The 12,234-nt window shown below is 41.4% G+C and overlaps 1 protein-coding gene across 1 annotated transcript; it reads right to left on the bottom strand.

Moving 5' to 3' along the window:
• Positions 1–1,071: 1,071 nt before the first annotated feature.
• LOC147259014 (CD81 antigen-like) lies at positions 1,072–10,802 on the bottom strand. The gene is made up of 8 exons (XM_086207821.1): positions 10,598–10,802; positions 9,069–9,183; positions 3,335–3,432; positions 3,187–3,261; positions 2,792–2,905; positions 2,607–2,705; positions 2,108–2,191; positions 1,072–1,988 (listed from the first exon to the last, which is right to left on the bottom strand). Exons 1-8 carry the CDS (start codon positions 10,661–10,663, stop codon positions 1,920–1,922), a joined length of 720 nt encoding a protein of 239 aa, XP_086063947.1. The 5' UTR covers positions 10,664–10,802; the 3' UTR covers positions 1,072–1,919.
• Positions 10,803–12,234: the final 1,432 nt, after the last annotated feature.

The following is a 12,234-nucleotide window of genomic DNA, read 5'->3' as shown; positions in this document are numbered from 1 at the left end:
ACTTAATCATGTTTCGGTTGCTCAATCATTCACACTCCATGTCGCTGGTGATGTACCTGATTTACTCCTCTTGTGTTTGGCGGTTTTCCAGCGTACAGTAGGAGCTCGGGGCAGTCATCAGGTGACAAGAACATCTACAGGAACCGCATTTAAATTTGGGCTTGCAGACTCAGAGAGGACCTACATTTGAGACAACTTCAATCACGATGCAAACTGACATTGAAGAATAATTAGAAGTGCAAGCGAACATACAAATTTGCAGCATAGCAACCAACGGCTACAACCGTGTTGATATGTAGTTGATTTGGTGCATTCTAAATGCATGTCATAGATGAAGATGTTGCAAAATATGACCCTGCATGGCCGGCTTTTTGTGTGTGTGTGTGTGTGTGTGAGTGTGTGTGTGTGTGTGAGTGTGTGTGTGTGTGTGTGTGTGTGTGTGTGTGTGTGTGTGTGTGTGTGTGTGTGTGGGAGGGGGGGAGTCTTTTGTTTTTTGAAAGTACCAACCCATGAGTAGGTATGCATATCACCCCATATTGGTTGATAAATACATTAATATGAAATTGCCAGCGAATGTGACGAAAGTCCAAAAACTGTCCTCTACAGCCTTCTTTTCGTAACAAGCTATGACAAATAGAACACTTTCAAAAGGAAGTTTGTCACTTTCGATGTCTGCCCTGTTTTCTCTTGTGACAAATCAGAACAAACATGAACTGGGCGTGTCTTCTGCCAAAGTGTCAGAAATGGAAGTCAATGTTTTAATGCGCTGTAATGGGAAAGATGGTTGCTGGGCTGGCTTACAGAGGAGATGACGCCAGTCTGCCCTCCAGTGGTGACACCTGGCAATCACAACAATTGTCAGTAGGTGCAGCTATTTTTGCAGTTTGCTGTAAAACGATTATGAGAGATTCCCAAAGAAAATGAACGGGAAAAAATCTTGATTTTCATTAATCTGCTTGAACTGTGCAAAGTACAAAGTTTATATTTTTATCTCCTTGGACAATAAGTGTTCATCCCAGGATTTCTATGAGGGGTAAAAAAAAAAGAGGATCTAGTGAGTCACAATAAAGTTGGCCACAAATACACAATCGTAAGACACAAAATTATTTATTTCCTTGACATTTCCTATTCTTTTCTATTTTTCTTTTTTTCTTTTTTAGCAAAATACCGTGGTTGTCAAATTGGTGATACCTTTGTTTGATTGTACATGTCATAATTTACAGATAAGTCAAGATATATTGCTTCATTGTAAAAGTTTACAAGCAATTTGGAAACCCCCGGTGCAGCCTGTGCTCCACCAAAACAACACGAGAGAGGTCAGACAATAGTAAGTATTATAAAAACAGTTGGAGTGAGAAAACTATAACTGTTTCTGTCAGGATTTAAGGAGGAGGCAAAGATTAGCAATACAGCATGAGGGTGGTCCATTCGACACAAAGACACACACACTGCCCCCCACCTGATAATGATAATAATAATAATAATATTGATAATAATAATAATAATGAGATAGTAAGGCAGTGAGTTACCCTGGACCACTGAAACCCTGCTGCTTAAATTATATAATACTGGCACACTGCAGGGACACACAGCAAACAATCCAACAGGGATTCTCCTGTTATTAACATACAACATGTATATATATATACAATTTATACATACATAAAAACACAATTAATGCATTAATTAAATGAACTATTTCACAACACTCTGCTTGTATAAATGATTCAAAGAGTCCTTTGATAAAGACGACGTGTGTAAGCAAGATGACACATTAGCAAGTTAAAAACAAACGGTGCTCTAGTATAAAATAGAAGCAGAAACAGCCATCCTGCAGAGTTCTAGAGATGAGAAAGAGGAGCTACTGCATAGAAACAAAGATAATTGATGTGGACTGTTGTTGGTCGTGAGCTTGACTCTCAGTAGGCGCCGCCGGGGCTGTTGCGGATCCCACAGCAGAGAACCATGGTGAAGATCATCTCGAAGATCTACATGAACCAAAACGAAAGAAGGGAAATCAGTGTTTGTGTTGTTAGCATTATTAATGACGCTGAGTCTGCTGATGTATCAGATATCCAGCCACACTTCTACTGTCTCTGACACTCACCATGATGACAGCAACCACTAAGGCAGCCAGGCCAATCAGGTAGAGCTTCTCAGAGAACAGCTCGATCAGTCTATCGTGACAGCTCTGGGAGGAGAAGAAGACATTGGCACATCTCCCCATCAATTCTTGCAACATTTATTCACAAAAACAATCTAGTTTATTCATAAACCTGAATGAGGGTATGAATTTTCTTTTCTGACATCCATTCTCTCTTCTCTGAATGTAAATTAGACTTCATCAAAGTACAACTTCACATTTGTCCGTATTTGTTTCGAACAATTTGTCTCCTGGTAATTTGTTTAGCGATGATAATGTGGTGAGGACACATAGGGCTGGTTTCTACGCTGTCAACAAATCTCACTGACAAATATAACCAGAGAATGTAAATGTGTCAGAGTGATATTGCTCTCCAGAAACAAATGAAAACACACTTCACACTGAATTAGCCATTGTAGCCTAAGCGAAATGCTGACGGGGAGTGAACAGGAGCGTGTGTTACCTGAGATTTCAGAAAATCTTCAAGAGACTTTCTAGGACACAAAGTGCCTGCGACTTGTCTGAAAAGAGCAGTGTCGTCTCCTTTACCGCAGCAGTCGAGCTGAGGAGACCGAGAGCCAAAATAAATATTTGCATCCCTTAAAATACATGATAAAAACCAGAGGAGTGTACTGCATCGTGGCTTACCGTAGTGTGAAACACATCCAGCACCTTGATGGCAGCGTCTTTGCTGGGGGACCCAGACACATCCACAGCTTTGATGTAAGCTGAGTCGTAGAAGTTGATCAGTTCTTTGGAGATCTGTGGACAGTTGGGAGGATTTCAGAGGCAAACAACAGCAGGTTCACTGGAGCAGGTGGAAGAAATATGGAAGAGAGGAGAGGGCCTGTGGTGTGTTCTCATTTCATGACATCTGTGTGTTCTAAGATTTGGGTTAGAATTAAGATCTGGTAATGTTTAGGGTCAAAAATGGGATTAGACATTTAGGTGTCATTGTTAAGGTTCAGGTAATGGGGTTCGTGAGGTAAAGGGATGTCAATGGCAGATACCCTACGAAGTGTGTTTGCAAGTGTGTTTCTTACTGTGTCTCTGTTCATGAAGCCCCAGATGGCTGCAGCCACTTCACAAGCAAAAAGAATCACCAGAAAGAAAAAGAACTGCAGAATAAAAACAGCCGTAAGTATTTGAGCCGATATATCAGTTTAAAACAGAAACCCTGTAAGCACTCACCGTCCCTAGGAGGCACTGGGATTCCTGTATGGCACCGTAACATCCCAGGAAGCCCACCAGCATCATGATGGCCCCAACAGCTATCAGTATGTACACACCTGCCAACACAGAGACAACATGAGATCTCACATGTACATACGCACACGCACACAAAGTAACGGTGGTGTTGAGTCCTCAGCACCACCAGGGGGCAGGAGTGTCAGCATGTCTGCTGCCCGTTCATTGATCCATACATTGTTTGGTAATGGACTTCCTGGATATTTCCTCTGCTTTCCCTGTAGGGTGACATGACATTATTGACATCCTGGAGATAAACAGCTCCTGGATCCTGAGAGAGATGGGCGGCGCTGCCCAGCCAGGAAATGCCTTCCAGATACCCCCAACCCCCTGACAAACCTCTCTCTGCGTTGACCTCTGACCCTGAGCATTATTCTTCCCCAGGAAACAGAGGAACCATGTGAGCTCACAGACAACTTGGTCTACTTAAAAAGAGGAGTCTGACACCATTCACACACACAACTGGCCAATATACACATTGTTCCCTTCTTTTTCACAATCCAGTTGTTGCAGGAATGAACCACATTAAAAGTCCAGTTACAGTTGAGGCCTGGATTCGGTTTTATGCAGTTTAAGGAAAAAAAATGCACCGGCCACAGACAGAAGAAGCAAGAAATAAATTTGCTGTGTTTGCTGTACAGCCAGTTTGATTCAGAGATTTAGAGTAAATATAGATGTTCCTGCTAACATGAAATTAACAGATTATAAAAGGCATCAGATTTTGGGTGGTGCATTTTTCGCATTGCTAAAGCTGCAGCTACTGAAGAAGTATTTAGATATCTTTCTATAATTTCAATGTTTTCTGCAAAAGTAACAAACGGAAAAAAGGCAGCGTTTCTTTATAAGTGGATTTGAACTAGAAAGTGGAATGAAAATAAAGTGAAATAGCAAAGCTACTTTTGTAAACGTGAGGTCCATTCTACCTCTGCTTGCCAAATTTGATTCACTTGAGCTCGTTGCTACAAATCTGAGACACAACTTGCCTTTTCCTTGTATTTAACCAGGCTGTTAGGAGAGAATCCAGGCAAAAAAACAAAAGAAATTATATAACTTGTATACAAAAAAAAAACATACATCACTATTTAGTTCAACACTCAATTTTTGTTAATTTAAAAAAAAAACTATATTAAGGAGTCCTATGTTTTCATCAAAGTGACTGCAGGAAATGTGCCAGCGATGAAGGCGTCTCTACTCCAACAGGAATTGAAAAACATGAATGACCTACATAAATAAACAGTTTAAAGTTCCACTGATTGTGCAGTTCAGCAGTTTAGCCACAATATTTCTCTTAACATCAGTCTGTAAAACTCTGCTGCAGCACTACCTGAGAAGTAAAATCCTTTTAGCCCGTCTGTTTCAGGAGTTTCTATTCTGATACACGCTGAAATACACACACACACACACACACACACACACACACACACACACACACACACACACACACACACACACACACACAGCCTCTAATGCGGCCTGACAGAGAGCTCTGAAAGGAAGCCGGTGAAAACAGACGTCTACGGTCCTCCATCAACCCCCCCCCCCCCCACACACACACACACACACCTCACACATCATGCACAACCCACACACACACACACACATTTTCATCTAAAATCCACCCCCCTCTATTTTTTTCAAGGCTTGAGGTTTTTGTTGAAGTGAGAAGCAGCTACTAGGGGCCAGTAGCCCGTCTAGGCAGCAAAGCAGGCATTACTTCCACTGCCTTCCATTACTATGACAACACCCTTTGAGGTTTGAAGGCCATTGAGACTGTGAAGGAGACAGGCAATTTTATACCACCGGGGAAGTTCATTTATTTCTTGTCTCCCAGTGTAATCTCTAGAAGGGGGGTGGGGGTGAACCCCAGCTAAAAGTCCCACTTAGATTTCTCCCTCCTTTTTTTATCTGCTGTTTGAAAACAATGAGGTGTTAGGTCATGTCCACGCTGTCGGAGCTTGGCATCTATAAACCGAAGAACGCAGTCTGCTATATGTGGATACGTGGTGAGGGATAAAGAGTAAAAGGTGTCTATATATATATATATATGTATATATATATATATATATATATATATATATATATATATATATATATATATATATATACTGTATACCTTTCCCCTGACGTATAGAACAGAAATGCTGTATGTAAGAACAAAAGAGAGAAAGCAGATACTGTATGTCCTATTTTTCACTGTCCAGCTGCAGGGAATATAACATCCACTGAGTTAAGTTTGTAGCCCACTTTACAGTAGCTGATGTGTGTTCAATGCAAAAAGAAGAAGTTTCACACAAAAATCAGTTCAAACTTAATCAGAATACTTCAGAATAAGTGAAATTGAGCAAGCAGGGTTGACCTTTTGTTTATATCTACTTTCATGTAGGACACAGCAGGTTTCTGTACCTAGGAGACTTGAGACAACAGCATTCCTATCTAAAACACTAAATCTGTTTCCAGAGGGCCAATAAGTGAGGGGCCACACCGTTGAGTTAGGCAACTTCAAGCTTGTGTGACAGCTAACTTTTAAGTGACAAGTGTTAAAGTTGGAAGACAGTTTCATCATTTCAATCTTTTTTTCTTGTGATGCCAAGTTTGTGATGTGGTTAGCATTCTTGGTTAAAAAAAATTAGTCTTAATGTTGTATTCTTTGAACACCACAATAGTCGCTCTGAATATCAAACGACTGAGACGTAACAAAATATTTCGATGTTAGCTCTTGGTTAAAAATGCGTCACTGCGGCAACTTTTCATCCTCGCTCGGATCCTCGCATCAAACAGCGAACTGCTTGCTAGCCTGTCACTCCAGTAAGCAGGAGTCAGACTGAGGCCCTTGGGCTACTTGGAGACAGCGCCCTCTTTTGGAATCCAGCTTGATAACATTCACATAAAGACTCCTCACCATATTGCTGTCTCTATTGATTTTTTTGTGAGATCTTTTATTTCCAAATTTAGAGGTTCGTGGGCCTGGAGCCCAAGCGTGAACCATCTCATCTTTCAGTTTTAAAAGTATCTGATTGGCCGTCAGGCTATTGTTTGTATCTAAGTTCCAACTGAAGCCAGTTCTCTTCTGAATTGAGGAAGCTTTTTGAGCGAGACGTAAAACATCTTGCAGGACCAACCTTTCATATGACAAATTAGTTATTATAAAATAAAGCAGAAAAGTACCTCAAGCCAATGTGAATATGTAAAGCTGTGACTGCATCTCCTCTCATACACGAAACTGCAGCACGAAATAAATCTGACGACTGAAATCTGCCACCAGTAGACCTAATGACTTCAGGCACTGGTTATGAGTTAGGAGAATGTGTACTTTCAGTCTCACATAAATACCACTTTGGTGTGCCAGCATGCTAAAAACATCCATCCTAAACTCTAATTTGAGGGGTAATGTGCAGATGTACGAGGTTATTTGAATTATGCACGGGCGTATGTTCAAGGGAGGGGCAAAGACAGAAACGCTGCCTTGATCTCGCCTGGGTGGGCCTCGCTTGCCGCCCTGCCTTTAAAATCACAAATGTGCCTTTCCTCTATAAAAAGCCCGGGTTTGCATTCGCTCCATATACTTATGAGGGGGAAGTATGGGAGAATAGCAAAGGCCCGAATGTAAATTAATGGGCTCACTGGAGTTCACCACCACAACAAACTGAGATGATGGAGCTTTGAAATGTTCCAATCATATCATGTATTGTAGGCTTCTGGGCCAGATTACTGAGGCCAGCGAAGGAAACATGATGGAGATTTATGGCTGTTGTGGAGTGGAGGACAAACCCTGAGGAACATAATCCTGATTCTTTGTTACAGATAAATGGAAAACATGCTTTTCTGCATGAGTAGAACTGGTTATTCTGGGCTCAAATACTTCAACCTGCGTGCAACTGAAGGCAGGTGACAGCTTTATTTGTGTGTCATGCTCACACACTGTTTCCCTGGTGCCCACATATGTCTCAACATCTGTCGGAAACATCTGGGCTCTCTGTTGATATAGAACATCGGCGCTGGGACTTTTTGAAGTTATAGGACTTGGGGGACAAGATAAAAACAGGACTCATATTTTTTCTTTTACCAGTAATTAATGCCTTTGAGAGAAAGTTTCATGACCACATATTTTCTGAAATGTCTGTGTACACACATCTACCGCAGTATATTTAACAAAAATTACTGACTTGCTATGTGGTTTGATACAAAACAAATATTTGTTTATGTAAATTAAAGTGATACACATCCAAAATGTTATTTTGCCTTAAAAGTACTCACAAATAGGTGTCTTGAGCTTATACAGCTGCAACACTTCTTTAGGAATAAAAGAGCCAGCCAGGGATATTTAGCATGAAGCTAATGGTGTCCCGTAGCCACCAATTACAAACAACAACAGAACAGTCCAAAAATGTCAGTTTACAAATTCCCATGCTCTTCGTCCAGTATAATCCATGCTGATTTATCCAGCTGCCTGCTCAGTAATCCAGGCTTTAATTTGAGCTAAAAACAAACAAACAAACAAGCAAACTATAACCTGAATGACCACCAAGGGGAACCAGTTGGCACATTCATTCAAACTGCTCATTTGCGCCCAAACAATAGTTTGTTTTTAGCCCAAATCAAAGTCTTCATGGAAAACTGAGCATACGGCTGGAAAAAGAGGGCGTGGATGACCAGATGATGAGCTACAGATTTTGTGAATGGACATTTTTAGGCAGTTTTTCTTCTTTAGCTATTGTTTGCTGTCAGTCCCCATTAGCTTCAGGCTAAATATACATGACCAGCTCTTCCTACGTTCTGGAGTCAGAAACAAGTGATTCGGCGCTGGAAAAGCATCCTCTTGTACTCAAGAAGGTGCTTGGGGCAGAATTAAATTTTTGGTTGAAATATTCTTTTAAGATAAACCAATACTTATCTTTCTCAGTCAGTCTTTAAAGAGCCTACACATACTCTAATATCTCTGAACATAATTTCCATGAATTTCTGTTTTTTATTTTTCTAAAGTATCTGCAGGTCCAAAAAATTGCTATTTTCAAATTCCAATAATTTTACAGGTTGTCACAACTCCATGAACTCTGTAGAAACATATATTTATTGTTTGCGGTGTCAGTTTTAGAAATTGCAGCTATGTAAAAACACCAGACGCACTAAAGTCATGCTGCGGATTTACACAGGTCCTGTTTCCTTGTGTTTTCTTAGAGGTCACCTCGCGGTCTATTTCTGTAACCTACTCTCATGGCCCAAGCTGAGTGTGGAGCAGTGGTAGATGAAGCAGTGTGCTTCCTGTCATGTGTAGAACATGGTGTGACGAGACAAGGTTGTGAGGAAACAGGTGGAGCACAAATTGATGACAGAGCAACCGGGTGTATTAATTAAAAAAAAAAAGAAAAAAAGAAGGGTCCATGTGACAATTTAGTTTTATAAGGAGGCAATGCAGTAAACGTGAATTCTGTGGAGATTGAAAAATAATATTGTCGATAAATCCTTGTGGTTTTCAACTTACAGCTATTTTATTGCAATATCGTATTGTAATGTATATTGGGTTTTATTCTGTTAGTGCTTTAGTTCCTCTGATTTGTGCATTTTCAAGTTAGGCCTCTACCCTCAGCTGGAAGTCAGAAAGGAAGTAGTGACGAAGTAAAAATACATTTAGTGTAGGTGTTTGTGTGAAAACATTAGCTTGTGATTGGTGATTACTCACTGATATAGAAGGTCCCTGGCGCCTGGTGGCCCTCAAACTGAAGAATGAGGAGGTTGCTTGTTTGACTGTCATGGCGGAGCCACAGGGCCACTCCTAAGATCACACCTCCGGCCAGCTGCCCAAAGAGGAAAAGAGGTTTTCATTATTCCCAGTCATGTGTTTGTACTTCTGGTAGATCAGAGCCATTCAAAATGTCTGAAATTCAAGTGAGATGTTCGCATGAATATTAAACGACAAGAGTGACGGGGGCGACATGAAGCCAGACTCTGATCAAATCAGTGTTCAAACCTTTAATGTTTCTGCCTCTCTGTGTGTCCAGCACTAGTGTGAGCTAGTGAACGCTCCAGTGGCCTTTAATGGAATGATGAAAGGAAACCGTGACACCTCAGTGACCTACGGCGCAGACCACATCCTCACAAAACCAGCTCCAGTTCAACTTAATCCCCTCTTATGTCTTTCTCTATTTCCGAGATCAGACATATCTTGACGAGCGTGTTACAACGTTATCGTATCAGGCGCAATTTCTCTTCCTGTGTTCATACTTTTATTTCATCTTCGTGGTTGACGGCACATTTAATGCCACGACTCCCCTCTATTGTTCTCCAAGAAACAGGAAACGCAATCCTACAACATGAAAAATAGCTCTTTTGCACAATGACAGGGACAAAGGCGAACCAACAGAGGAAACACTCAAGTGTAGTGTGTCCAGGATATGATGACTTTGTTCATCTAAAAAAAGACGAGTAGAGACATACCAAAAGGAAAAGTCACAAGTGATCAATTCTACAGGAAGTCTGATGCCATGTAACGTTAAGTCAGACAGCTTCATACTACTGTTGGTTTAACTTTTCAGAAAACAAGATGTCAGTGTCAATAATCAAAGCCCATCATCAGCCTCCTGTTCTCTTCAAAGGTTCAAAGACATAAACTATAATCTGGTGACCAGGTGGAAACAAAGGAAATTTAAAGAGGGGAAACCGCTCTCCCCTCCCCCAGAATCTGTATTAGCTCTGCTTCATCTCTTTTTAGGTGTGTTTAATCTGAGGAGAATGTCTCCTTGGAACAGCAAGAAGCCATCCATCACTAATGGTAGCAGTAAACAGACCTTCCTTTTTAGAGTTTATGATGAATAATAAAGGGGTTAATGTGAGGCTTGCTGAAGGGGAAAAGCAACGTTATCCAGATGAAAAGACAGAAGAGGCTGAAGCCCACCCACCCCAAAGTGCTCCCCTGTCCTGTTCTTTCAAACCACCTTACACTGCTGCTTGGCCATGCAGAAAATAACTGCCGGAGAAGAGTAAGAGCAGGGTTTTGTGTGCTGAGCCTCCTCTATCGAAGGCCGAGCAGCCACAGACAGAGCAGCATGATTAATACAGCAGCTCAGGGAGCATATATACTCCAGCTGATCATTTATGAATCACAGCGACGCAGATGTGCGCATCTGCAGACAGTTAGGCAGCTTAATCAAAGCAAAAGAAGAGAGAAGTTTGTTAAAACATCCAAAAAACTTAAAATGTTTTTTAACTCACCCAGAAAATAAAATTAAAGAAGAATAACATATATTTAATGCATTTCGTGCAGCCTGCCACCGCCATGTCACCAGCTGTTGTCAGTTTGTCCTGCTGCCCAAAAGAAATGTTTGAGGTAAGTCTACTTGTCCGGGATCACACGGTCTCTGCTGGAGGGCTGAGTTTGTTCAGCCAGTTGGGGTTTGAGCGCCTCTGTGCTCCAAACTCCTCCTTTATAATGAAGAGTGAAAACCGAGACAGAGAACTGCCCACCAGATTGAGAAGGGTGAGCAACAGGGTCCCGGTCTGCAGGAGAGAACAGGGAGCCCTGAGTGCACACCCATGAGAAAGAGAGATAGAAGGAGAGAGAGAAAAATATTTGATGGCAGTCTGTTTCATTTCTACATTTTTTTGTTCTTTCTCTTTTATAGTTTTGCTTTTTATAATTGCTAATGGAAAAAAAATCTAAAATAAGTTTTTTGTCGTTTACAGATGAAACTGATACTTTTCATTTGGTACGATAGTGTTTACCATATTCAGTGGTGGAGAGTAGGATGTACATTGACTTGAATATTGTACTTAGTTACAGTTTTCCACAACCTGCAGTTGAGAATCTGTTTCTTTGGAAACAAATGAGTTTAACTCCACTACATTCCCAAGACAAATGTAGTACTTTTGACTACACTGCACTTATATGAGGGTCGTTGTTGCTTGGTAGTAAAGCTGCTGAGGTTTTTGAATGCTAGTGGCTCAAGCTGGGAGGAGGAGGAGGGGGGGGGGGGGGTTCCTGTTTGCATCTCTACGTTTGACCACTTGTAGTGTTTTGGTCCTGCGAGGAAGTCATTCATCCCATCCATCCATCCATCGTCGTCGTCTTCCGCTTATTCCTTACAAGTAAGGGTCGCGGGGGGGCCCAGCATCTATGCCATCAGATAATCACATCCCTGCGAGAGGCAGGGTTCACCCTGGACAGGTCGCCAGTCCATCGCAGGGCCAACATACAGAGACCAACAACCATTCACACTCACATTCATACCTACAGTCAATTTAGAGTATCCAAATTGCAGTTCTTTGGACGGTGGGAGGAAGCTGGTGTACCAGAGAGAACCCACGCAGGCACGGGGAGAACATGGAGACTCCACACAGAAAGATCCCGTGCCCGAGCCGGGACTCGAACCCGCAACCTTCTTGCTGTGAGGCCACAGTGCTAACCACTGCACCACCGTGCAGCCCTGTCATTCATCCCAGTTGTTTTTTTTTTTAAAGAGCTACATAGTTCAACAATACTGTAAAATATTGATATAAAATAGTGGAATACTTAAGTATTTTTTGAGAGCAAATATTACAGTAACTCAAGTAAAACTTTAAACATTGACCGGAGATATTCATGCTGGTGCTGTGTAATATCAAGGATCTCAGCAGCTCTAAACCTGGGCCTGCCCAAAGTGGAACCCAGGGGCTTCATCAGCTTTGATTTGGCCTGCCAACTGTAAATGTACACAAAAAATAATAATACAGGATTAATATGAATATTTTTTTCTCAAAATACATCATTTAATGTAAATCGTTCTGGTGACAATTCCCCTTAAAATGTGTGGAATCTTACGAATCAACTATTCATAATTTCATCAGGTGCCGGAGTGGAAATTCGTTGCCAG

The sequence above is a fragment of the Aulostomus chinensis genome, chromosome 7 (assembly GCF_037954235.1).
Source record: "Aulostomus chinensis isolate RoL2024-O1b breed Wild chromosome 7, RoL_Achi_v1.0, whole genome shotgun sequence".
NCBI lineage: Eukaryota > Metazoa > Chordata > Actinopteri > Syngnathiformes > Aulostomidae > Aulostomus > Aulostomus chinensis.
Note: the sequence above shows the minus strand (reverse complement) of the source record. Positions and strands in the feature narration are given on the sequence as shown.